Genomic DNA, 24,781 nt, shown 5'->3' on the forward strand with positions numbered 1-24,781 from the left:
GGTCTGAGTGAATCTCGAGGGATATCAGCTTCTGCTCCGTCAGGAATTGCCTAGCTCAAGCAACGTCGAGTCTAAGCATAGGCCCCTGAAGATAATACGTGTACTTGTACATTTCACAAGTCCAAGCTTGTGTCTTGACTAGCGCCAGGGAACTTTGTCGTGGAGCATACAGCATATAGGAAATGAAAAAGGGTGGCAACCCGGCCCCACTTGACCTCCACTCAAGGATACAACCACGATATTTCTGTGGCAGTGGACATGTGGTTTCTGCAACAACAGCCTACCATACATTTTAGGACAAAGACGAGGTCCGCAGTATAGGCTAACTGGAAGTAGCTGCATTTCCGCAGCCACAATGTACCCTACCAGCAGCAAACTCTCCCAATAGGACAAGCCTATTTACACCTCTGCCCCACAATAGGCTTACCATGTTCCTAAAAACCGTATCAGTAGAAGCCAGCACTGGAACATAAAGTAATGCACACCTGCCATTCTTCTCTACTAATCCACAGTTGATGGAAAGTGCCAAGACTCGCTAGAATGCTTCCTCCTAGCCAACCACCATACCTCCGCTCGATGGGATTTCCAGGAGCATGAATCTTGACCTGCAGACGCATTTCTAGATCGATGATGTAGGTTTTGAAGCATTTTACTCACGTGGGGGAAATTCCTTGATAGCTCTGCCTCCAATCGATCAGCGAAACCAGGGAACAAGCTGCCTCCGCCAGTGAGAACCACATTTCCCATCAGAACTTGCCGCAAATCCGGATCACAGGCTCGCAGGGACTCTGAAAGTAGGGTAGGAATGTTCTTTGGGAGATTTGGATTTTGCGCCTGTAGAAAGTGAGCGGCTTTGAGGTCGGTTCGGTAGGTAGACACTTACCACTAGCTGTGGTGAGTGGAAGAAAAACTGTTCGCCAACTTGGTATCGTTCCGGCCCGAAGTACGTGTTGTAACCTGTCGGGAACTCGTATTGGCGTGGTGAACGAGACGCCGCAGCTCTGTGAGTTCACGATGAGAAAGATTGAAAACGTGCACGAAAGTAACCTACTGGTCGTTCCATCCTTGATCAAGAACACCAGCAACGCTCTGTATCCATTCTTCAACTTCACGACTCTCACACCAAACCCTCCAGCTTTCCGTCGTTCCAGATATACGGTCTTCACGGAGGGTAAACCTTGGTGGCGCACCAGGCTCGACAGGCTGAGTTATGTCATATTGATAAAATGAGTAATTCGGGTATGATAAACAACGCACCAGTTTATTGGCGATAAGTTGATGGGGGAGAAGTTCGATTCCACGACGTGTCTGCGTTGGGTTACTCAGGATGTGTCGGGCATGGGCTTGGACGAGTTTAGGTAGCGCAGATGATACCAAGCCTACGAGATGTGAGAATGAGGAAGGCCAAACACGATCGACGGCAGACGCACCTTTTCGTAGTACGAAGCCATCGACTACTGGAGTGATACTTGCCATTGCATGCCCAACATCGATCACTAGTGCTGAGCCCTTCCCTGCTGCAAAACTGCTCCAAGATTGAAGACATTAACACCACATAGAAAGTAAATCAAATCTTACGCATTCAAAACGCCAGTATTGGCGATGTAGAAGGCAGGAACATGGAACTCCTCGAACATAATCTCTGCCATTCTTTCTCTATTTGCGGGTGTGTTCCAAGCTGGCTCGGTCACGAGGATGGGATGTTCTGAAGGATTGACTCGCATAACGTCGACTAGGGCATGCGAGATCAAAGCAGGGACTGGATTAAAGTCAAAAACTGCATAGTTTAAATATTAATACCATCCATGAACAGAATGTAAAGTTACTTACTCAACGCATCCCGTATAGGGTTCCCAATTTCCATGCCCTCTCTCCAGATCGAAGGGCCATTCTGCCCGAGGTAAAGTTTCGCGTCACTTGGGGTTTGTTTGGCGGTTGAATCGAAGTTTTCTGGTGCGTTTTCGCTCATCTGCACGTCGCCATCCCCTGAGGTCGCCTTATAGCCATAAAACGACGGGATAATGGCCTTGGGGATATCATCCCCGGCGTACCCTGCGCGTACGGATGAGGAGCCTATATCAAGAACCAAAGCAGATACTTCATCTGTGTAAAATGTGTCAAAGTCGTTATCTTTTTATCCAGCGATGATCACTGACCTCCTCCGTAGTTGACCATCGCGGTTTATACTAGACGGTAGTATACCCGATCTAGATCTAACAAACATCTAGGGGTCACGTGATTCAGACCGAAAAATGAGATTGGTGAAACTTGGTATGATCCTTCACGTCCCTTCTTGAAACTTTTCTCAAACATGGCGGTTACTGGCCTTGGGAAAGTGCGGAACAAGCGCAAGCAGGAGGAGGTTGAAGAGGTGGAAAAAGGTCCTTTTGCTGGGGTAGTGGATTTGGAGATGCACAGCGAAGACGAAGCAGAGGATGAGGACCGAGAGGGGGACGATGCGTCGGACGATGGAGACGTAGACGAATTCCCAGAAATTGATGCTGCCAGTGACAGCGACGAAGAAAGCGACGAAGAGGAAGAAGAAGAAGAAGAAGAAGAAGAAGAAGAAGAAGACGACGCAGATGACCTTGACGAAGAAGACACCTTGGATGAAAACTCTGACGCCGACTCAGACTTGCATATATTTCCAAAATCTAAAAAGGTGGTTTCCAACATCACTGGACAGACAAAAGTTGTATACCCAGAGATTGAACCTGACTATGATTCGGACTCCTCGACAGAAGATGTAAGTAGGTTCTAGCTTTTTCCTATACATCCTTGTCAATATGATGCAATAATCTCTCAGGATCCTAACCGTGTTGGAAACATACCAATGCACTGGTACGATGACCTACCCCACTTAGGCTACAATATCAATGGCAAAAGAGTGTTGCGTCCAGCTAAAGGCGACGAACTCGATAGATTCCTTCAAACGGTAGAAGATCCCAATTCATGGTACGCAATAATCTCCTTCCAGTCAGGTTATGCGCTAATGTGTTTCAGGACAACTGCTTTTGACAAAAATACCCAAATGGACAAACCATTATCCGCTGAAGAATTAGACATCATTCGCAGATTGCAGGCTGGGGAAAATCCTGATGCTGAATACGACCCATATGAACCTACCATTGAGTGGTTCACTGGTAAAGGCAAAGAAGAAGTCATGCCTCTCTCATCGGCCCCAGAACCAAAGCGCAGATGGCTACCAAGTAAATGGGAGAAGCAAAAGGTCTACTTTCTTTTAGGTTCCATGTTACACTTCCTTATTTTATTATTTCCAGATCATGAAGATTGTTCGTGCTATCCGCCAGGGTCGAATCGTGGGATCCAAGCCTAGTGCAGCGGATAAAAAGCAGCAATTCTATGCCATATGGAACGAGCCACCGTCTAATCAGCCGCCCCCGTTACCAGCCCCCAAACCAAAGCTTCCTACGAATTCAGAATCCTACAATCCCCCCGAAGAATACTTACCAACTGAAGAGGAACGGAAACAGTGGGAGAATACCGACCCCGAAGACCGCGAACGAGACTACCTTCCTCACAACTATTCTGCGCTTCGTTTGGTTCCCGCATACGACCAGTTCATCAAGCAACGTTTCAATCGCCAGCTTGATCTCTATCTTGCACCACGGATACAGAGGGTGAAGCTCAATGTCGACCCAAACAGCCTACTGCCAAAACTACCAAGCCCGAATAGCTTACGGCCGTTCCCCAACTACAAATCACTGCAATTCATGCATACCAAAGCACGAGTCAGGTGTCTAAGCATAAGTCCTGATGGCGCGTGGGTGGCTAGTGGTGACGAGAGCGGAGTGATCAGCCTCTGGGAGGTTAACGTGGGGCGAGAGGTCAAGCGTTGGAACCTGGGCAGCAAAGTCGGCGCCATTGAATGGTGCCCAAGACTTGACGCTTGTTTCCTCGTCGCCGGGACGTAAGGAGTAGTTGTCCGCCACAATTATCACATTACTGACAAGTGCCTTAGGGAGGAACGACTACATTTTTTCATACCGCCAAATATTTCTCCTGCCATGTTGACCACGACGCAGTCAATTCTGGCACCTGCCACTCTCCCCCCTACTACTCAGTCATCAATTAAATGGATATCGACATCCGGAGCTGCTGAAGACGGCCCTATTTTGACCATTGAACTTCCAAGCGCATCTGGACTGTCAAGACAGCTGACTTGGCATAGAAAGGGAGATTATCTAGCTTCAGTCTGTAAGCAAAAAGGTTTTGCAAGTACTTTCTAAAAGCTAATAGGCCCTCATTTACAGCTAGCAGCGAGACTCAAGGTAGTGTTTGGATGCATCAGATCTCACGCCGGCATTCGCAGGCGCCGTTCAAAAAAATCAAGGGTGCTGTTCAGATGGTGTTATTCCATCCTACGAAACCCCACTTCTTCGTTGCGGTACGTGTTCCACTTGCCGAGCTCCTTCTTGTGTTCATTCCAATGTAATAGACCCAACGTTATGTCAGACTGTATAATCTGGCTGAGCAGAAGCTGCTGAAAACTCTCATGCCTGGCATCAAATGGATATCGTCGATGGACGTACATCCGTCCGGCGACCATATCATTGTCGGCGGCTACGACCGAAAGCTGTGCTGGTTCGATCTAGAACTAAGCGAAAAACCGTACAAAGTTCTTCGGTAAGTTATTCGTTTCAATCCAAAATCGGTCATTAATTTCGGCGACTTGCCACCAGCTATCACTCAAGAGCCATTCGATCACTGCATTTCCACCCAACCTACCCTCTGTTTGCGTCTTCATCTGACGACGGCTCGATCCAAATTTTCCACGCAAGGGTCTACAGTGATCTTATGACGGATCCGCTCATTGTACCCCTCAAGATATTGCGCGGCCATGATGTCCAGGAGGGACTTGGTGTGCTCCAAATCAAGTGGGTTAACAAGCAACCATGGTTGGTTAGCGCAGGGGCGGATGGCAGTGTCTCGATGTGGTGTAGTTGAAGATCAGTCCTTTGTCTGAGTTTGGACCATGAAATAATCCTTTTGTTGAGTTTGAATCTTCGAATTAGCGTGGCTGTGAATCTGAGCATGACGGAGGTGGGCACCAAACCGCCACACTATGATATGTCACCAGAACAGGGAATAATGTTAGGGTATCACTGACCAGTGATATAGATAATGCGGTGTGTAGCTCAATGTCGAATCTCTATCACCTATCTTATCTTGAATCTCAGGCAGGATCTCCAACATCCGCCGAGTTCGTACAGTTCACTAGATTAACTAAACATCACCAAGTGGAGAATCATCTGTTACTGCTACTAGGGCCACGAGTCGCAGCTCCGATCCAGCAGTCCAGTGCAAGTCTATTTTCGGAAGCCCGTATTTGTACACTCCGAGGATTTGATAGTCTCCAGTGCCCTCGTTCAGTGGAAACCAAGTACATGAAACGACCGCTGGACAATGAATCCTCGCGCTTTCACCTTCTGTTAACAGTCGCATCTTGTCCCTCGGTAGCATCTACCTAGTGGCGACTCCGCTGCTAGATAAAGATGCTGACATGCTCAGTCATGGCAACTAAGTGCTAACACGAATATCATAGCCCCGTACAAGGAAATTTACCTCTGCCTGCGAGTGCATGCATGCCTGAGAGGTACGTAACAGTCCAATAAACACTTTCCTGGTTCCTGCTGCGACGGAAAGAGGTCTCGACGCCACGTCGATCAGGACTGAATGTTAATTCTTGAATACCTTATCAAGGAGGTATATATATCCGATGGAACACGTCAAGTGATTCAGTTTACTTGCTTCCTCATCTATTGGCTTTCTCGCCGTCGTTCGTTACATCGTCCCAAGTCAATCACAATGGTTGATTGGAAAACCTCGAAGGAAATAAAGGCAGAAGGCAGTGAGTATCATGCTGAATTTCTAGGAATTTCCTACTCTGATCATTTTACTCTTGTAGTCGCTTTCACTAAGGTGGTCTATGTGCTGTTTGGAATTTACATATGGGAAATCTGCACGACTGGCGGATTCGAGTTATCTGTGTTCTTGGGTAGGCGCAAGCTGGCTTGGCCTTTGGTGCGTCTATCTCTCATCTATAATCGTGGCTGACCTTGATGACGGTTACAGAGTATGTGTATTAACCATTGGCAATTTTCTGATGCTTATGTGGTCTAAAGTTTTCTTCTTTCTGTGCCGTTACAGCATGCTCTTTTCTTTCATTGGATTGTAAGCTGCTAAGCTATCCCAGTACTTCGCGTTACTGACTCAAGTCAATTCTAGGATCATCTTCGTTAATATATCCACGAAGGTAACATTGCGTTTCCCTAGAAAATAAAGTAACTTATCCTCATCCTCGGTTAGATTGATTGTAATGCAAGTACCGTTTCCCATGTGCGGACTATGGGCTGACATTAATATTGGTCATCCTGAAGGCCGTGTACACGTTCACTTTTGTGAGCTAATGGAGACATCATTAGATTGATTGAAACTAATATGATACTCGTAGGTCGCAGGCAATTTAACAATTCTAAGTGCCTCCACTTCGCTGATGATTAGAACGTAAGTACTGCCTTGCTTTTATTGTAAGTCACTGACCTCACCTTCGAAGCATGACGCTTTGGGAGTGGGAACGTCGGGCAGTTCTGTCGATGCTTGCCTTGTCATTTGGGAAGTGTGCGATCCTAATTGGCACCATAATGACCGTGCAAGCATCGTGGGATTACCAAGCTGGAGCTTGTATAGTTGTCAGGACAAATCATATCCTCTTGAACCTGAACTACACCTACAGCAAGTGACCCAAGTTCCCCGCTATATTTTGCCGCTCATCGAACATCTACCAGCCATGTCATTTGACTTTTTGATTTTGGTGATGACACTATTCGTTCTCAGAAAACGTTTCAGGCATGAAGATCTTTCGGGCCTTCTCCGTCGTGATGGCTTGGTTTACTTCCTCATCACATCGACCTGCAACACCATTCCAGCTGTAGGTCCTCTTCTCAGATATGCTTCCACTCAAGCTGATTTCTACATAGGTCTTAGCTGCTCTCAACCTCAATAGTGAGCCAGCCATGTTGCAATGTTTTGGGAATCAAACCTGAATTGTATTGGGACTCTTAGATGAGATGAATGTGTGAGTGGCTTCCACCATTACGCATTTTACTGGGCTAAAACAAATGCTGGACGTAGCATCGCGATGGTAAGTTGCGTGGCTGCTTTATTTACCTGGCTGAACCCTCTATTTCAGGTGCCCGCTGCTGCAGTCTCGTACGTGCTTTGTTTTGTTTTTATGGTCATTTTTTGTAACGGCGCATAGAGCTATTACTGCCTGTCGTGTGTTTATTCACCTTGATGCATACAACAAAGGCAACGGCGAGAAGGCTCACAATAACCCGTCGTTGGTTAATCACAATTCCACCTCTCCTTCAGTTAGCCCTAGAAGTCCTAGTTCATCGCCAGGTCCTGTCAGCTTCTTGCCTTTACCCAGTCGTAAGACAACGACGCCGGGGATTCGTGCCGCTATGGGCACTATCAATTCGTTTGGGTATGTACTTGGTCAAGCAAATCGAGAAGACCCAATTATAATGCGTTCCAGCCCACCACAATCCGCCAGGAGGAAGTCTTCTTACGAGCGCGACCTCACTTCGGTAGACTCCGAGTCAGACTCGAAGTCCTCACGGTGATAGGCGTTTAACCGCTCAGATTTCATGGTATATCCGCTTTGGCTCAGCCATTCGAGTGGACGCTGGACAATGGTTTTAATCACCGTTTTACACTGGATTTCACAGTTCGAGGTTGCAATTTGCAAATGTAGGAGAAATATCTGTAATCAAATAGGTTGATTCGCCTTAGTTGTTCAGTATATACTGTGACTCGGATATAGTATGGAGATAGACCTCGAGTTTTGTTATCGCAAGTATAATACTTTTGGGTGTGGTGGTATACAGATGGCATAGCGATAAGGAAGGCAATCTGATGAGACGACACTCATAGGGTCGTACGCCAGTGACCACGCATCATCGCCGACGTGACGGGCGCCCAGACCTCCGCCGCGCTGCTGGTAGTCCCTGGCGGTTCATTCTCGTCAACTTCAGTACAGGCGTCATGCCTTTTGACTTTCTCCACTCCTCCCTTCGCGAGTTCCTTGAACCGTGAGTTGAGACGCGCGATGGTTTTGTAGTTGATGATTTTGCGGAATCGTCGAGTTCCATGGTATCTAAAAAAGCAGTCAGTGGAATTTAAGATTGTGTCCAGAGAGCTTATAGACCTGGTGCCGTAGAATCATCTAGTGGGGGTAGGTGTAAGCGATGCTGACTTATGCATTAGACAAACCGAAACAAGAGAATAGATGCCTTCCCAGTATTATCGTAAAGCTTGAAAATGTGACGAACCTTGCGCAGTATCACCATCCACCGGTTCTGCTAATTCCTCATCTCCATGATCAATTTTCGCCATCAATTTTGAATTGAGTCTCTGCAGACGTGCAGCCTCAGTTGCTGCGTATACACCTTCATCGCGTTTTTTTGCTCTGAACGAGCGCTTTACTTTTGATCGAGTTGATTTTGCCATGTTGGTGACAATGTGGAAGGAAACAAATGGCTCGCAAACGAGGGGAATTTCAGGCTGATACACGTGACACATGGAATCATATCTTTCTTTCTTAGTTCGAGAACTTGCAAAAACCGTCAAAGCAGCTGCTTCAAACCATTATATCCGTTAGATAGTGGTCGTGCATTACATCTTTCGTTGTGGGGTACCAAACTCATGCCAAAAATCGGATGGTCCGAAGATAACGTGTTCATCAACTCGTGCTGCCTTTGAAGAATGACTGCCAGCGTAGAAAGTACCTCAATCAGCCGCTACCGCTGCCATTGACGGTCTGAAAATTGGGCCCCAAGTCCCCAACACTGCAGGTAATTAGTCATATTATGACGCAAGATCGTCTTTCAAGTCTAGACGCCCTCCATTGCAAGTGCAGGTTCAAGGAAGAACGACCATCTAGGTTTTTGACGCATCGCGATAAATCATGCAAGCACTATACAAACCACTCCGATCGAGTAAACTCTCGAAAGTGCTATGATACAACAAGAGTAATGGCCTCGAGCCGTCGGAAAAGATATTTTGAGCGAACGTTGCATGATTGATCATTCTGGAGGAGCTTCCCTGTAAAGTCGCGAAACATGTAAGTATAGAAAACTGGAACAGGAGAAATGATACTCATGATGTACAGTACATTGTTACACCTGCAGGAAAGCTGGTAAAAGCATTAACAATGGATCGATGAAACACATACCTGATGAAGACTTCGCCCAGAGCACCATTTGATTTCCCGTCTTGGAATTCCTCCGTGTTAGCCAGCTATACAGTACATCAGAGATCCACAGAAACAAGCATTGAACTTGTTGTTCATACCTGGAGATTCATGTACCCATCCGTACTAACAAGGAATCCTTTGTACTCGAGCCCCCATTTTAGCTTTACGAATACCGGCTTTCCAGTAAGCTCCTGCATGAAAGGCTTGGGATTAACAGGGTTGACCTAGGGTAGGTTAATATCATGACATCCAGCTATGAGCTTGTTGACGCACCGACGACATCTTGGTTGTTGATTGAGGATAGATGTAAGTAAATTCGGACTTCGAAAAAGGCAAAAAGAAACCACTACATAAAACACAACCTGTGACATATTGCTTTGATTCGCTTTTGGCCGCGTTTGTGCCAATAACTTGTGCAAACCATGTCAGACCGCGAAGGACACTCGGGAGCTGGACCGTCGGATGAAGATCTCTCGCTGCCGAAGGCAACGGTCGCAAAGATGATCAGTGGTATGTCTCAGAAGCATGTAGTTCATTTTCCGACCTCTTGAACTGTTATTCGCTCCCTATTACCTGACTCCCAGAACTACTACCAGCTGAAGTCACATGTGCGAAGGAGACGCGAGATCTAGTCATAGAGTGTTGTGTAGGTGAACATCGTCAATGATCTTCATGTGCCTCGTTAGGGCTCACATTTGATAGAATTTATTCACTTGATCTCGTCGGAGGCGAACGAGATATGTGAGCAAGAATCCAAGAAGACCATAGCACCGGAGCATATCATCGCGGCACTGAAAGTATGTTTATGATTGATCTCTATCCTCCGCTGACTTCGCTGTAGCGGCTAGGCTTCGATTCCTTTACAACTGAAGTTGAAGATGTCTTGAAAGATCACAAGCAGCAACAAAAGGTGTGTGAAGTTCATACTGTCACCCTAGCGTATGATGGAATTCGTTTCAGGACCGAGAGAAGAAGGCAGACAAGATAAAAGATTCGGGTTTAACGCCAGAGGAACTTATGGCAAAGCAAGAAGAGCTTTTTGCTGCAAGTCGTGCAAGATTCGCTCAACCGCAGGGGCAGCAACAGCCATCTGCTGAAACTTAGGTGGTGAAGCCGATAGCGGACACTCATGGTACCTGCGATTCGTATTATTGTTGTATCGGACGCTGTACACCAGTACTTCTAATGATTTTTATTTTATATTTCTGTCTTGTCGCTGCCGCAGAACTTCAAGGCGTCTATGCGGAGAGTCTTGGTTCCATTCTTCCACTCCATTGGAACCTACTGTAAGGTGTGGAAGACCAAGCTGTTGAACCGTGAAAGAGGCTGACACCGAAGCATATAGTGCTGCTAGAATGCGTGAACGACGGCCTAATTAGCTGTGCGTCGACATCATGAGTACGCTAACTCACCTTCATAGACATTTCCGTTTGTGATGGACAATCCCGCAGCGAGCCCGCCAAGAAAAGAGTTGCCAGCACCTAGTTTTTTATCAGTATGATCACGGCCATGCGAATATTTGCCCAAAGAATCACCTGTGACATCGACCACCATCAAGTTGTCAATATTCTCAGCGGAACTCCAGAATGCGTCAATCCATCGCCCTTTCTTGTCAGAGGTCATGACGTATGCACCGAGGGCACCACTGCGTATTATAACGCTTCCACTATTTTCTTTACCCACACCCATCTTCAAAAACTCTGATGCAGCATTTTCTACGGCAGATTTCGTAACAATTAACGGAAGAGAAAGCAGGCTCAGGGCCTCTTCAGCATTTGGACTAGTGTCCGGACTCCGCGTGAGCAGAAGACACTGATGCCAACTTTGTTTTGCCTACCTGAGGATTGTGATATGTGGGAGGACTGCTTTCAGCGAAGGTAACTCCTCGGGAATACATCTATCCTGCTTTATATTCGATCATTAATTGTGAGACAGAAGGTTGCACGAACAGGTATGGGTTCGAATATTGTGGTCGGGTTCCATTCTTCAACCTCTTGGATCTCTGATACTATTTGAAGCGCGCGCGTGGGTGAACAAATGAAATGAACCGAAGCAGGACGTGTAAGCCGCGTTCTTTCCAAGTCGCGAGGCGTCAGTCTGATCCGCGGAGTGATGTATTCAAAACTGTTGTCATATGGGAATATCAGATACGGTGGCGATAGATGTATGAAATAGCAACGCAACCCTCGAAATTGTCCTTTGTACGAATTCCTTGACCGAGTAGTGAGGCGATTTGTGTCGTCACGAAAGTGCCATATGTCGGAACCGTATGTCAGCAACCGATTCTGCATGTCCTGAGGGAAATCGTTTCCTCGATCGATGATCATTCCAAGGGTATCAGGAGACAACCTGCAATAAGGTCGATCTGTTCACAAATTCAAGTCACAACCCTTTAATGCTGACCAGATGCGAGCACCGATAATAGCATAGGTTCCTCCACCTCCGATCTATTATGATACATGGTGTAAGGATCAGCAGCAGTTGAATCTGTAACTAGCTTCCCTGGGGTGCTACCGTCTTTCCGGTAGGTTTCCCTTGCTCGTCTGCAAAGGAAAATTCATCAATAATAAACATCCCAAAGGTCACAAATTGAATCGTCATCTCTGGAATAGTACGTGGTATGAAACAAATTTAAACCCACAGCAAGCCTGTGTTACTGTTGCTAACCCTGCCGGTTGCTTCCGGGCATGGTGTTACCGCGGCGTCTCCACTGATATTGGTGTCTGCAACTGGATAAGTATCTAGTAATCTATACCACTCATGCAAGTTTGGAATGTCTTATACGACCCGCTCGAATTCCCCGATTCCGTGCGTGCCATGTCGTTCATGTCGCATTTCACGTCACCGTTCTGATCACATCATACGTCCGATTAGCTTTATCATACCGCATTGCCCCTAGTGGATCAGACAGCGCAGAACAAGATCACAAGGTTTTATCGCCGCGAAGATGCTTGTCGTACGTATGCAACTCAACAGGTCATATATTAGCACTGACGCCTGATTTTTCATCCAAGGATCGCTCATTGGCAATCTTCTTCCCAGAGTCTTGCTCCAGAAACGTGGCGTGGACAAAGATGACATGACTTTTGCAACCACTGATACGGGGAAGCCATACTGTGTATGTCCTTGCAAGATAAATCACCTTCATCTTGTATTGATTCTTTTTCCCCAGACAACTCCTGGAGTAGATCCTCCATTGGCTTTCAATGTTACTCATGATGAAGGCGTCATCGCCATGGCGTTCGGAACGGGCGACTTGGGACCTCCGGCATTCAACATAGGAGTTGATGTCATGAAACTCAAAATTCCTCCACGGACTACTTTTACTGAATTCGTTGACATCGTCGACAGTCAGGTGAAACGTCCGTGCTTCGTATCTTCGGGCTGCACTCATTCCCTCGCCTTATTACCGAAAGCTCACGACTCGAGAAAAGAATTTAATTCTTGCTGATGTCACTGAGGAAGAGGCGATTCGCAGGTTTTACTGCATATGGACCTTGAAAGAGGCTTATACCAAGGCTCTTGGGATTGGCCTCGGCTTTGATTTCAGAAGGATAGAATATGATGTTGTGGAGGAGAAAGTGTCCGTCGATGGAGAACCTGTGAGAGGATGGCAGTTCTTGAAATTTGAACTGCCACATTGTGGACATAATTATGTCGGCTTCGCCGCAAAGTTCGTTGGAGGGCGGGGAACAAGCATATCAGAACTGAGTGAAGGGTGTCTCGTTTGCTATGATGCTGTATCATTTGTTAACCGTGCGATCGAAGAAATGAGCTAGACAACTAGACATCTGTATCATATTAGGGATGTACTGGGAATAAATGCTATGTGTTAGACTACTACGTAAATTGACTTTGGGGGGGATGGAAATAAGTCTGCTGGCGATATATTATGCTCTAGAAGTATACGACTAAGTAGATCAATACGCAAGGAATATCTCTGAACCAAAAAGCAGGTCATCCTCTGGATGGTTCTTAATTTGAAGGGGCGCTGATTGCCAAACCCTCTTTGTGCCGTCATTTTGCTTTGCCTTAGAGCCCCAGTGCATCCCGGAGAGCTCGAATGCGTTGAGCTCCGTGAAGGACGTCAGAATGCCGGCCACCTGCTCATAAAATTCCTGTACCATGGAAATTAATGTTCCTGAGCGCTACAAATGAAAAACCATGACGACTTACGGCAGTGGGAGCCATGAAGATGTCCTTGGTTGACATCACTCGTAAATAGACTAAGTGAGGCACATGCCTGTGCAGTGTTTCCAAGAAGGGCACAGGAGGTAAATTTGTAACGGCTCCCAGAATGACTACAGGGACAGTCGAGCGGGCAAGGAGAGGAATATCATCCTCCAAAAGACCGCCATTCAGATGGATGCTCTTCACTGGACGGCCAGGAACAATTAATTCGGCTGTCCGGGATGAGCCAATGAACTGTTCCAGTTGGGGAATAGAAGTTGGAGCAAGGTAAGGGGGTGGGGACTCTCGCGTCAACGCGGTAGGGATAGAATCCACCTCAAGCTCAAGAAGCGACGGTGTCCTATCAAGGAACCGGGCGACGTTTTCATCGAAAGAAAAGGAGCAAGTGAAGTGATGCAAGTGCGGGAAGTGGATACGACTAGAGGCTTCCTTCAACACCCAGCTCACGCTCGAATCCACGAGGAGAGTGAGAGAGGTTAACTCTGACATATTAAGAATTGCTTTAGCAAGTTGGCGATAATAGGCGAAGAAGACGGGGGCAAGCGAATCTATAGCGATGTAAAAGGACCGCACGAAACGCGCGATATGCGGTTTCTTCGCAAGAGTGTCAATGACACATAAGTTTTGCGACCAGGCGGAAGCCGATACACTACAGTAGAGGACGCGTTGTGCAACTGGACAGAGAGTAGAGCATGTTTGAGCAAGAGCAGCGAGAGAAGAGCAAGAAAGATGCTGCGCAACGCTATCGAGAAGCTCTACTGGTAGGCTGTGCACGGACATGGGTGTTTGATACAACCCGAGCTGAACGCGGGACCTCTTATAAAGGTGAGCCTCGGGCGCGCAGGCACTGGATGTCTATAAAATATTATTTTTGAGTGATTGCCGTCGTGTGAAGGGAAAAGGGATGTAAGCGAATTGAACTAGTAAGATCTAGACTGAGAAAGTCCATGGATAGAGACCCGGGATGACATTGAGATGTAAGCTTAGATTTGATTGAAATTACTTAAAAATAAAGGGAAACGAGGTGGTGGGTGCCAGGCTGCCAGCAAGCATAAGTACGGAAAATTATCTTTACCGTTAATTATGTAATAACCCGCGAACTTAGCATAAAACAGTGCACACTGGTGAGCTCCAACGTGAACTAATTGCTAACATTCCGTAGTTACTGGCATCATGCGCAGTCTAAGAGGACTTTTGATCGTGTCACCATTCACGAAACAACTTTTAGATTTCAGACCCTCCTCGAAGTCGCACTATTTTCGAACTGCTCCATTATCATCGAATGCAAAGAGGCACGTTCATACGCGAGGCGAGGCTTGTTCTGGTCAGCAAAATAACGCGTTCCTCACGCGATTCTCCCGTTTTCAACGTTATACTAACTCATGTGTCATTAACAGCCCCATATCCAAAACGGACTCATACGTGTGGTGAGCTCACTCCCGCGCACGCTGGCATCCACGTCACGTTGACTGGTTGGTTACTCCCTGAGCGGTGATTACCTTTTACATATGTTCTCCTCTCAATTTGCTTACTTTTTCTAAATAAAGCAAAGTGTCAAAGACAATGTCCTTCTTTCCCATCAAAGATTCTTCTGGAACAACTCAATTGGTCTTACGCAAGGGGCATGCGAATGCTCATCTGACCGCGTTGTCCGAACTTCCTGTAGAGTCGATTATTGCGATCGAGGGTGAAGTCCTCGTAAGACCAGAACTATCTCGCCGTAATGTCAGTGGAGCCTTTTTTCTCACAAGCCGTCATCGTTCTAGACGCTCATCCAAAGTACCATCAAGGAAGGCACAGGACAGATTGAGGTCCAAGTAAATAACTTTACTCTCCTCAATCCTGCACATCGTAACATGCCATTCATACCGTCGGACAATCAGACATTGGTATGCGGGGTGACGCGGAGTTCTTCCACTATTAATGAGATCAATAATAGGTCAATGAAGACCTTAGAGCACGTTTTCGATATCTTGATCTTCGCAGGACTGCTCTTGCGGACAATATCAGAAAAAGAAGCCAAGTTTCTCGAATAATTCGCGATACTCTGCATGACGATGGTGCGTGCTCTTGATATCCGTCAAATGTCCTAAGATCACAGTCATTTCTAGGCTTTCTTGAAGTAGAGACTCCACTGCTTTTGAAGTCAACGCCAGAAGGTGCAAGAGAGTTTTTGGTTCCGTCCCGCGTCGGCCAATCAACTGCACAGCATGATGGAAAACAAACCCCCCTATTCTACGCTCTTCCGCAGTCTCCACAGCAACCAAAACAGCTGCTTATCTGTTCTGGAGCTGTTGACAAGTATTTTCAAATAGCCAAGTGCTTCCGTGATGAAGATGGTCGGAAGGACAGACAACCCGAGTTCACGCAAATCGACCTAGAAATGGCATTTGTCTCGTGGGGTGTGGATTCAAATATTTTCTCATCTAATACATGGCGAATTGGAGGCCACGAGGTTCGCACCGTAATCGAAAAGCTTGTTCGACGCATATGGCAGAAAGTCGAAGAAATCACACTTCCGAGCTCGTTCCGGGTGATCACCTACAACGAAGCAATGGCACGTGTAAGCTAGCAATTTACCGATCGAGGAACATTGTAATTTGGTCATATTAATGATCGTTTAGTATGGCTCAGACAAACCCGACACTCGGATCGATCTGGAGGTTGTGTGGGCTGCTTGTGCACTGAATAATGCTTACACCGCCTATACCAGATCCAGGATATTACGCCCTCGCTACCAATTCATGCTCGTGCATCGTTTGAAGACCTTGGGGACATTCTTGAGGCGATCATTCTTCGTCCATCTGAGAACTCCTCGTTCTTACGGGCAAGTCAAGAATGCGACTACGAGAACGAACCAAATATCGTCAGTCATCACCTCTTGGTCAATATCGATAATTTCACATGATCAGTTTATAGAGCCGCTCTGTGATCGCCGATAGTAATTTGTTAAATTGGTTGTGTGATAACCGGTCTATCAATCTGAGGCTGAGCAGCGAGGAGCATGCCCTTTTGAATAAGACGTTAGGAGTCAGTAGCGGCGATACCATATGGCTATCTCGTCGTCGCAAAATCCCCGAGGTGTGCCTCTATACTATCTCCGGTGCTTCCAAGTTATGTTTACATGTGGATAGGGCGGGTCCACTGCTCTGGGTCGCCTCCGAACACGAATATCTGAGTTGGCACATGCCCGCGGTATGTGCTGTTTACTATTGTAGCGGAGAGGCATTCATGCCATTCGTAGGTGATTACGTACCCCCCACGATTCCTCACTTCCTATGGGTCACCGAGTTTCCACTATTCACTCGCGCCGATCCTGACAAGGAGTTTTTGGCTCGTGGGCGATGGAGCAGCACACATCACCCTTTCACAGCGCCGATGTGGCAAGATATAGAAGCTATGTATGCAGGCCGTATCGATCAGGTTCGTGCTAATCCGTTTTGCCAGAGTCCTTCGCGCCAGGAGCTTATCCTTAGTCTCGACCTTACTTTCAGGTTCGGGGACAACATTACGACCTAGTTCTGAATGGCGTTGAGATTGGTGGAGGCTCGGTTAGGGTACACGATGCTGCGATGCAGGAGTACATCTTTTCCCAGGTTTTACAGGTTCGGTTCTCTGTCTCGCCCCTGTGGCGTGTTATACTTTGTCCCGACTGATGTCTTTTTTTTTAGCTGAGTGATGCCGAGAAGTCGTCGTTTGATCATCTATTACATGCTCTCAAATGCGGTGCACCTCCTCATGGCGGAATTGCTCTCGGTAGACCAATCAAATTTTTTGTAACGTACGCACTAAAAGCTGACAAAAAGCTCCGATCTAGGTTTTGATCGCCTGATGGCTATCCTTTGCAGGACGTCAACCATCCGAGATGTCATCGCTTTCCCAAAAACTGGCGCAGGCACAGATCTACTTTTCAGGAGTCCGGCGGCCATCAACGAAGAGGTGCTATATCAATATGGTGTCCGACCCACACGATGTTGAAGCATGTCCCGGTGCTTTTCGGAGAATCTAATCAGATGATTATCATAACTAACGACCACATCCGTGAAAAAGGTATCAATGTCCTCGTCAGCTGTTTGTGCACTACATAAACGATCATATCTTATCGTAAACACAAGCAATAAAAATTATAATACGCAATTACTAAACATGTGTGAATTGTGGTGTTTCATCTGACTGCGGGTGGGAAATGTGACTGAGGTCAGATTCCCCAATGTCACTCTGAGTAGAATGTTTTATCGTCGAATCGACTAACGTGGACTGGACTGGAGTGGCATCATCCGTGATGGAAGTATATGGTGATGTGCCATAGGTAAATGACTCCCAACTCGTATCAGGTTCGAGAGTCCCTCCATGTATATCCGGCGGTGAAGTCTGGGATTCTGAAGGAGGTGCATCGATAGGGTCACTCGAATGACGAACGTGTGTCTCGTCAATTACTGAAAGAACACTCCGAAGCTTAGACTCCGCCTTCCGTGCGTGTTGTGTAGTGCTCGGCGGATGCGACTGACGACGCTTAAGTTGGGTGGAGGGTGATGCCGACCGATTAGGAGTTGAGGAAGGAGAGACAGAATCAGCCCATTCCGAAGTTGTAGCAAAGAAGCCCCCATTTGGAGCCCAAGAATTATTAATGATCGCTGGAGGTACGTCAGGATTTGGGGGTGGTGGTGTCATAGCTAATGGGCTCGGCGAGGGCGAGGGTGCATTAGCCATTACGGCCAGCGGAGGAAGAATGGTGAAGATCTGGTCCTCCGCCTGTGGAGGTCCATACGAATCAAAAGGGTCTGGAACGGACTGGAGCATCGCTTCCAAGATAGAATCCGATCTACAAGGCGGGGATAGGCTTTGAGTAATAGTCAATTTCAGGGTTTTAATGACTCACGCCTTATTTGTGAACCTGTCAAATACATCCATAGTCGAGCGAACGGCTACGCAGACCTGGAGGCGAATAGGTCAGCATTTTACGAAGGTGTGATGATTTGTCAATACGCATACCTTGCCTTGTACCACGTCCCAGACTTCTTCCTCGTGCTCCATTATTTCTTGGTAATGTTGTGCCTTGATACCATCCAGGTCATCCACTTGGCGCTGAAGGACCGCAAGGGCTTCACGGAAGCTTTGCAAGTCTGAATAGGTACAGACGTCACTCAAGACCCGAGAAGACCGGAAGAAGGGACGCACTTCTCTGCTTTTTATTCATGTTACTCAATTCCGTTTGGCGAATTATTTCACTCTTTTCGCGAAGAGCCTTCTCATACGATGCGGAGCGCTCCTGTGACAATGATATGTGAAAGGGTCCGACATGAGGCTGCGGAGAAACTGCGTACGTTTACGATCGTTCGGTATGTGTCCAAATGTTGCCGCAATGGTTTCTCGAAGCTCTTGTCAAGTGTCTCCGCCTATTCAAAAGCGTAAGAATTGAAGTAAGGAAGAACAAGGGTAATTCGTACAAGGACATGCCAATGGTTACCGATGAGATGATGAAGTCCTGAGGCGGCCTGTAGTCTTGTGCCTGCTTCGTACGTAGGTCCCTTCAAACTGCATGAATGAGCTCCATTTTCCCATTTAATATCGACAGTCAGCATACCCTGAACATTTCTCCAAAGCATCTGCAAATGCAAAAGTCACTTTCGACATATGGAGTAAAGCAGCACGATAATTCGCGCTTGCATTCATGAGCTGCGCAGAAACCCATCATGTATTAGACTCTTCCGAACTTCGACGACGTGTTGAGAAGGAACGCACATCGTCATAAGACTGCAAGCTAACTTTGAGGTTGGCCCGAGTAATGATCTTCTCAGGACCGTCTGCACCAAAATTCATTGCAGAAGCGTGTGTCGCGTCTGAAAACGTGGGTGAGGGAGGACCAGGAGAGGATGTGCGCTTCGGCGATATAGTGAGGCTACGCATAGAACGATGTTCTCGAGGCATGCTGGAACAATGAGGCTAGTCAAACTGCCTGTACGTGATGCAGTGCGGATGAAGTCCCCTTAGTATGCGACGCTCCCCGATTGGGTAACGTTGGGCGGCTAGCGGTAAACCTGATATCTTTCGTCGCCTGACTGAATGTACAGTACCAGACGTTATGGGCGTTGCTCACGGAAATAAAAAGCCACAGCTAAAGTGACAACTCCACTGATGAAATACTGGAAGCTCGGGTATGAAAGAACAAGTTAATGTAACGGTGTATACAACGAAATTCAGTATTAATAGCATCAACCCGTCTGCTCCATCCTGTATCCATGGGTCACCGCCTGGACTTCCTTTCTGATCAGAAAAAATGAGCGACAATGTGCAATTTGCACAGGGTCTAACCGCAGTCAAATTCGTAGACAGATCTCCCAGACGGTATTCTGGTGAGCAGGAGTGAATACTGAAATTTAGAAATACCAGGGGAAATCAGCCACGAAGCAAGCTGAGATTGTAACATACCTACCATGCTCAGGCCTTCACACCCGCAGAGATAGCAGTCATCTTCCCTGGCGCGTCTCTGAGGAAGAATAATTTGGCCCTTCGCTGTCGTCTTCCCTCCTTTCCACCTCCGCCGCCAGCTCTCTGTAAAATTTTGATATCCTTCACATGTGGCGAATTCACAAAGAACTGCATCTCCACGCCTGTCCGTTGTATGACATTCCGCAGGGTAAAGGATGTGTCAGGGCCCCGCCGTCGTATGGACAGCAGAACCCCGGAGAAAGTAGTGGGTGCATGCTCGAGGCTGACTGACAGTACCGAGCCAGGAAGAAGTCGGTCCGGATGTCTTCTGGCAAACCATGTAGCAAGCCATTTTTGTTTTGCAGGATGCGGGAGATTTTTTTGCAAGTAAGCCATTATGCCCTTCCCTTGGCGCAAAGCCTCCATCTGGGAAGCAGGTATTTCTGGCGGTGGCGGCGGAAGCATGACAGCCTTCGAGAAAGGATATACCGCAGTATTGCTCGACAAATGCCTAATGAATGTTCTACATGATTTTGAGAACATGGTGACAGGCGCAAGTGATTCGAGTTCTGTTCAAGCTTCGTACTTGATAGAGTATGGCCGGCAAACGCCGAGCCAGTGTCCCGCATACTAATTATCGACAATTGCATTGTAGAGCAAGCAGTGTATGTATGAAAATAATACATAACGAGAAAACAAGATATAGAACGTAACAAACGTCGATTCGTAAGTCGCACAGCCTGATTTCCAAAGTGCACGCAGGGACAGAGGACGGCTGACGTACAGGATACGAAGGGCCGCGCACGCGCTGTGCGCGTCAAGGTCCTCAGTTTTGTAATTAGTATCCGCGCCCGCGCCCTCTGTAATCTTCACTTAGCTTGATATATGGATGCATTGTGGAAAGCTTACCTGCCGCGTGCTCTATAGGGGCTGTACCCGTACCCACCACGGTGACCACCTCGATATCCACCGCGGTAACCACCTCCCCGCCCTCTCCCCCGGTTGAACCCAGGAACATTAGTCCGCTTTGTAGTTACCTGTAAATGTGTGAATTAGATGGCATAATGATGCTCAGAAAGCGTCATAAGCACTTTTATTAATCGTCCGCGGAATAGGGAATTATCCATAGCTAATGCTGCATCTATGTGTTCAAGCTCGGCGAATTCGACGTAGGCAAACCTGTGAGCGAAGAAATAAGACGAACTGAGTGTTACAAAAAAAACCCACATACCCTTTAGGGTGTCCGGTAAACTTGTCACAAAGAATAGTTACACGATTGATCGTCCCGCAAGCCTGGAAGTGCGCTTGGATCTCTTCTGGGGTTGCCCCATAGTCCACCTAGATAGAAAGAACAGTATGAGTAAAGTCATCACCATGGTAGAAGGCGCAGATAGTCGCTCGCACATTACCAACAAATACGCTCCGGCCGTCGGCGATGGACTTTTCTTCCTCAGTCTCCATCGGAACACCTTGGTCCGCCTCGCCAGCAGATCCCCCATTTGCTGATTCTGCAGCTGCCTGCAACTCCCTCAGTTTTTTTGCTTCACGTTCCATTTCTTCGACCCGTTGCTTCATGAGCTGAATTTCCTAGTGCACAAATTCTAAAACGATAGGTTTAAGAGATGAAGAAGCGAACCTTCGATTCAAATTCGTCGCCATCATCGATTATAGGGTCCACACCCTCCGTAGTGGGTGTTTGCGTCGCGTCAATATCGGCCATGACAATAGTACTTGTGACAAGGACGAAAGTTTCATGGCTACTAACACGCCGTGCCAAATACGGGCAAACAAATTTGATGCCTGCCGAGGTCCATAGTACCAACTGATACTACTAGCCAAGCACTTGAGTATTCAATTGTACTACAATTCCCAAAATACATTTGTGGAGAGTCACTCGTGAGTTTTTCTTGTGGTGCACATATTATTAGCCTTTATGCTCACTTGTTCCCATTGCTAGTGCCCGCTGTGAATATTGCTCCGATTCTTTGAAACTTTCGCGGCCGGGGTGCCCATGCAAAAGCCGAGATGATTCACTATACTTCCTTCAGCGCCCCATATACCTCTCTATGAAGAAATAATTCTTCAGGCGATGAGATCGAATGTTTCAGGCAGTCTGGAAAGTGAGCCGTGCATCCCGGTGCAATGCCACGAAGATACCTCGCTCTGATGGCGTGCATTAGCGTTAAGGCAGCTACCGCCTCGGTCGATGCCGTTTCCCCACCGCAGCTACGTGTCCTGCGCCTCTCACATGTCTTGTCATAGATTAAAGTTCTCGTCCTTGGGGTACCTGCATGGCTTATCGCGATTCACTGTCATTACTTTACCACGTAAGGTGAGCGATATGGCATCTCTTCTACGAATATGTGGGTAGGCTCTGCAAGGAAGCTATATTATCCTCATCTTCTCCAGTAAGTTTAGAATCCGTTTGAGGTGGCGCGCTGCCTGCTTTATGAGCGTCATGCGCCCACGAGATGAACTTTCTACTCAAATACTTTCTAAGATGCGATGCTACATATGAACGTCTCTGTCATTGATGTGAGATATTGATATTTTCACACAGGAGACACGTTGCCTCGTCCTACGGGTGACATGTACATGATGACGGAAGCCCAGGGTGATCAAATTTGTGAGTGCCTTGTCCGCCATTGATGTTGTCGATATGTTTTTTTTTCTATCAAAATAAATTATTTTATCACTTCCATTCTCTTTGTGTGGGACAGCTACATTGTTTTGAAAGTTTCCGCAGGACGACGGGACGAGTCGGGAAGGTTCCTCGTGCACAATTCTCATAAACCCCTTAATGAATATCAGATTGGATAGCAGTATACGCCGACTAAAATTGTGAAGTCGCAACCGAGTCACCGTCGGATAGCTGCGCCTCGTGCAACATTCGGGCATGACATGCCATTCGGCAGGTTGCAGCACTGCCAGTGGTTCAACTATTACCTCATGTCCATATGGAATTGGGAGGAGTCCAATTGGAAGCACCGCTCTTTTGGGCAGTTTGGAGTTGTAACCGGGATGTTGAGGTAAGCTCAACTGCATACGACAGTATCGGGAGTCTGGCCAAAAGTTTATGGCATGTCCCAACCCTGCGCTGGTTTAACTTTAAAGATGCGGCACGCAATGGGGACCATTTCAGATATATTGGATTACGGTGACTCGACGGGGACCTTGTGAAAGGCAGGTAAGTATGTACATGGTGCGTATCTGGTTCGTTTGACTCCTTCCGAGTCTGTCTGCTTCCTTCCGCAGTCGAACTGGTCGTATATAGTATATGTAGTATATACTATAATTAAAACGAGGTCCTGACAGTCTCCACAGATAGGATTATACACTGGAATCAGAATGGAAGAGTTTTTGTAGTAATCCTTCTTCTGATGGAGTGACTGACTTGTACTACTAGTAAGTGATCGGGAATCAGCAATAACGTGTTGCAGATCCCCCATGACACGAGCAACTCCACAATGTTCCTTATTCCATGAGTCCATTGACGCTGAACAAAAGCCTCAAACTTGAAAGGCTCTATGCACAAAAGCTATTAATGCGTATGCTGTCGACCAGACGAATTGCTCGGGTATCCAATGTGTAAGCGACTTTGAACACTCGTAAAGCAGTAAATCGAGATTGCATGGTTCACGGCATGTGACCACATAGGAGCACGTTCACGTTGCGAAGTCGAAGCTTGACAGGGCAGAATGCAAGTCGATCATGATGTGAAGGTGTATGCGAGCGTGAAATTGGAAGCCTAACAAGCGCTGGCTCGAGTTGAGAAGGCACATCAAGATTCAATATTGCACCCACGATGGGCTCGGGGACACCGGTCTCGTTAAGACTTGACGACAGATGAGTTGTGTCTCCACATGCACATGGTTGCACAGCGTACAAGTCATATGTTGCATGTGGTTGGCAAGACGAGCCAAGAACAATGTTGAAGATACCGCATATGGTAAGTGAAGGGTCGAGATGTCGTACGAATACACTTGCAGAGTAGAATTCACAGCATGTAGCGATAGCAAGCAGACCTTGACTAACAAGCCACGTCTGCGAGGGTAAGATCTTACGTCGAATTGATCGGTGAACTCAAATAGTCGAGAAGGATGGAGTAGCAGAAGCACAGTGTGATCACCTGAGGCGACGATACCACAGCTGGGGTCCAATCACGTATCTCAACATTTGTCCGAACTATAGGCGGACGCGCTCTTCACAGATTCTGAGGAAGTTCCGGCTCGGACAGCTAAGACGAACGCTGGCTAGAAGCTCTAGTCAAATGTAAGAGGCGAGCGTAAACCTCAAATGCGACCGTAGTTTCGGAAGTATGCGACGAGTCGCACTTATGAAAAGTGTTGTTTGGAATAGTGTTGTAGTTGTAACTGGTCCAGGATGACCCTATATTTCTATTGAATATTGTCCGAAAGCCTGGAATGCGTGACATTTTCGAGGAAGAGTGGACGCAATATCGAATCCACTCTCAACCCTGTCGAGCCAGATATTCGGGAGAAATTCTGTAGAGGACGAACGTAGGGTATGACAGAATTCTGCCTAGAAACCAGATTGTGAAGAGCAGAAAATATTAAACTTTAGACGTACGCAACGAGAATGGGTTAGCCCATCATTCTTGTACTTCGTCCCCTTCCATTGCTCCTCACATCACGTATAGTCGATCATTTACCATAGACAATTGAATAATGATGTTTGTTCTCGGGGAGAATTACTTTCCGGACCACTGACGAGCTCTTCCAGAAGAAAATTTATCCCGAAGAGACATTACCTGCGCTAGAACATGTCATAATTGCATGGCGCAACATGGTCCTGCATGGTACCTTAATGGACCTGAGAGCGTTTGAGTATGGATCAGGTCCATAACCGAGATATGTTGCC

General features: G+C 47.1%; 12 protein-coding genes across 12 annotated transcripts; 6 read left to right on the plus strand and 6 right to left on the minus strand.

Moving 5' to 3' along the window:
- Positions 1-84: 84 nt before the first annotated feature.
- Positions 85-2,261, minus strand: HD556DRAFT_1294702 (actin family). The gene is made up of 10 exons (XM_041299419.1): positions 2,157-2,261; positions 1,831-2,103; positions 1,579-1,777; positions 1,431-1,525; positions 1,258-1,379; positions 1,052-1,203; positions 884-1,001; positions 658-834; positions 486-605; positions 85-434 (listed from the first exon to the last, which is right to left on the minus strand). Exons 1-10 carry the CDS (start codon positions 2,173-2,175, stop codon positions 396-398), a joined length of 1,314 nt encoding a protein of 437 aa, XP_041158241.1. The 5' UTR covers positions 2,176-2,261; the 3' UTR covers positions 85-395.
- A 13-nt stretch (positions 2,262-2,274) lies between these two features.
- Positions 2,275-5,050, plus strand: HD556DRAFT_1273069 (BOP1NT-domain-containing protein). The gene is made up of 8 exons (XM_041299198.1): positions 2,275-2,746; positions 2,807-2,955; positions 3,004-3,229; positions 3,282-3,931; positions 3,983-4,218; positions 4,275-4,408; positions 4,460-4,647; positions 4,704-5,050. Exons 1-8 carry the CDS (start codon positions 2,312-2,314, stop codon positions 4,966-4,968), a joined length of 2,283 nt encoding a protein of 760 aa, XP_041158242.1. The 5' UTR covers positions 2,275-2,311; the 3' UTR covers positions 4,969-5,050.
- Positions 5,051-5,829: 779 nt separating this feature from the next.
- HD556DRAFT_1432986 (uncharacterized protein) lies at positions 5,830-7,067 on the plus strand (the record flags this gene model as incomplete). Its single annotated transcript, XM_041305178.1, has 6 exons — positions 5,830-5,872; positions 5,930-6,049; positions 6,147-6,195; positions 6,578-6,756; positions 6,810-6,952; positions 7,002-7,067. The coding sequence occupies 6 exons, from the start codon at positions 5,830-5,832 to the stop codon at positions 7,065-7,067; spliced, it is 600 nt and encodes a 199-aa protein (XP_041158243.1).
- Positions 7,068-7,271: 204 nt separating this feature from the next.
- On the plus strand, positions 7,272-7,800 carry HD556DRAFT_653417 (uncharacterized protein). Its single transcript, XM_041311195.1, has 2 exons — positions 7,272-7,510; positions 7,562-7,800. The coding sequence occupies exons 1-2, from the start codon at positions 7,318-7,320 to the stop codon at positions 7,615-7,617; spliced, it is 249 nt and encodes an 82-aa protein (XP_041158244.1). The 5' UTR covers positions 7,272-7,317; the 3' UTR covers positions 7,618-7,800.
- A 182-nt stretch (positions 7,801-7,982) lies between these two features.
- On the minus strand, positions 7,983-8,535 carry HD556DRAFT_1240830 (uncharacterized protein; the record flags this gene model as incomplete). Its single annotated transcript, XM_041298148.1, has 2 exons — positions 7,983-8,182; positions 8,358-8,535. The coding sequence occupies 2 exons, from the start codon at positions 8,533-8,535 to the stop codon at positions 7,983-7,985; spliced, it is 378 nt and encodes a 125-aa protein (XP_041158245.1).
- A 113-nt stretch (positions 8,536-8,648) lies between these two features.
- HD556DRAFT_1386262 (uncharacterized protein) lies at positions 8,649-9,602 on the minus strand. The gene is made up of 5 exons (XM_041303400.1): positions 9,554-9,602; positions 9,379-9,504; positions 9,260-9,324; positions 9,189-9,209; positions 8,649-9,132 (listed from the first exon to the last, which is right to left on the minus strand). Exons 1-5 carry the CDS (start codon positions 9,560-9,562, stop codon positions 9,111-9,113), a joined length of 243 nt encoding a protein of 80 aa, XP_041158246.1. The 5' UTR covers positions 9,563-9,602; the 3' UTR covers positions 8,649-9,110.
- HD556DRAFT_653490 (TATA binding protein-associated phosphoprotein) lies at positions 9,236-10,501 on the plus strand. Its single transcript, XM_041311196.1, has 7 exons — positions 9,236-9,319; positions 9,378-9,509; positions 9,585-9,790; positions 9,865-9,930; positions 9,983-10,077; positions 10,122-10,190; positions 10,241-10,501. Exons 3-7 carry the CDS (start codon positions 9,703-9,705, stop codon positions 10,382-10,384), a joined length of 462 nt encoding a protein of 153 aa, XP_041158247.1. The 5' UTR covers positions 9,236-9,319; positions 9,378-9,509; positions 9,585-9,702; the 3' UTR covers positions 10,385-10,501.
- On the minus strand, positions 9,983-12,088 carry HD556DRAFT_1273072 (Ribokinase-like protein). The gene is made up of 9 exons (XM_041299199.1): positions 11,783-12,088; positions 11,684-11,727; positions 11,465-11,629; positions 11,230-11,404; positions 11,118-11,182; positions 10,693-11,060; positions 10,241-10,630; positions 10,122-10,190; positions 9,983-10,077 (listed from the first exon to the last, which is right to left on the minus strand). The coding sequence occupies exons 1-7, from the start codon at positions 11,879-11,881 to the stop codon at positions 10,473-10,475; spliced, it is 1,074 nt and encodes a 357-aa protein (XP_041158248.1). The 5' UTR covers positions 11,882-12,088; the 3' UTR covers positions 9,983-10,077; positions 10,122-10,190; positions 10,241-10,472.
- On the plus strand, positions 12,041-13,059 carry HD556DRAFT_1309978 (uncharacterized protein; the record flags this gene model as incomplete). The annotated part of the gene is made up of 5 exons (XM_041300349.1): positions 12,041-12,088; positions 12,155-12,236; positions 12,295-12,398; positions 12,453-12,635; positions 12,697-13,059. 5 exons carry the CDS (start codon positions 12,041-12,043, stop codon positions 13,057-13,059), a joined length of 780 nt encoding a protein of 259 aa, XP_041158249.1.
- A 1,104-nt stretch (positions 13,060-14,163) lies between these two features.
- HD556DRAFT_1432991 (tRNA synthetases class II-domain-containing protein) lies at positions 14,164-17,449 on the plus strand (the record flags this gene model as incomplete). The annotated part of the gene is made up of 14 exons (XM_041305179.1): positions 14,164-14,296; positions 14,869-14,962; positions 15,019-15,196; positions 15,262-15,360; positions 15,411-15,531; positions 15,583-16,034; positions 16,096-16,137; positions 16,185-16,337; positions 16,391-16,552; positions 16,606-16,666; positions 16,716-16,894; positions 16,966-17,076; positions 17,143-17,227; positions 17,289-17,449. The coding sequence occupies 14 exons, from the start codon at positions 14,164-14,166 to the stop codon at positions 17,447-17,449; spliced, it is 2,031 nt and encodes a 676-aa protein (XP_041158250.1).
- A 162-nt stretch (positions 17,450-17,611) lies between these two features.
- Positions 17,612-19,399, minus strand: HD556DRAFT_1445340 (uncharacterized protein; the record flags this gene model as incomplete). The annotated part of the gene is made up of 8 exons (XM_041306912.1): positions 17,612-18,293; positions 18,351-18,406; positions 18,464-18,594; positions 18,650-18,740; positions 18,796-18,867; positions 18,919-19,006; positions 19,056-19,147; positions 19,214-19,399. 8 exons carry the CDS (start codon positions 19,397-19,399, stop codon positions 17,612-17,614), a joined length of 1,398 nt encoding a protein of 465 aa, XP_041158251.1.
- A 510-nt stretch (positions 19,400-19,909) lies between these two features.
- HD556DRAFT_1309982 (uncharacterized protein) lies at positions 19,910-21,620 on the minus strand (the record flags this gene model as incomplete). Its single annotated transcript, XM_041300350.1, has 6 exons — positions 19,910-20,423; positions 20,810-20,937; positions 20,992-21,079; positions 21,132-21,238; positions 21,305-21,487; positions 21,537-21,620. The coding sequence occupies 6 exons, from the start codon at positions 21,618-21,620 to the stop codon at positions 19,910-19,912; spliced, it is 1,104 nt and encodes a 367-aa protein (XP_041158252.1).
- Between the last annotated feature and the right edge of the window lie 3,161 nt (positions 21,621-24,781).

The sequence above is a fragment of the Suillus plorans genome, assembly GCF_016647745.1.
Source record: "Suillus plorans strain S12 chromosome Unknown HD556scaffold_43, whole genome shotgun sequence".
Classification (NCBI taxonomy): Eukaryota; Fungi; Basidiomycota; class Agaricomycetes; order Boletales; family Suillaceae; genus Suillus; species Suillus plorans.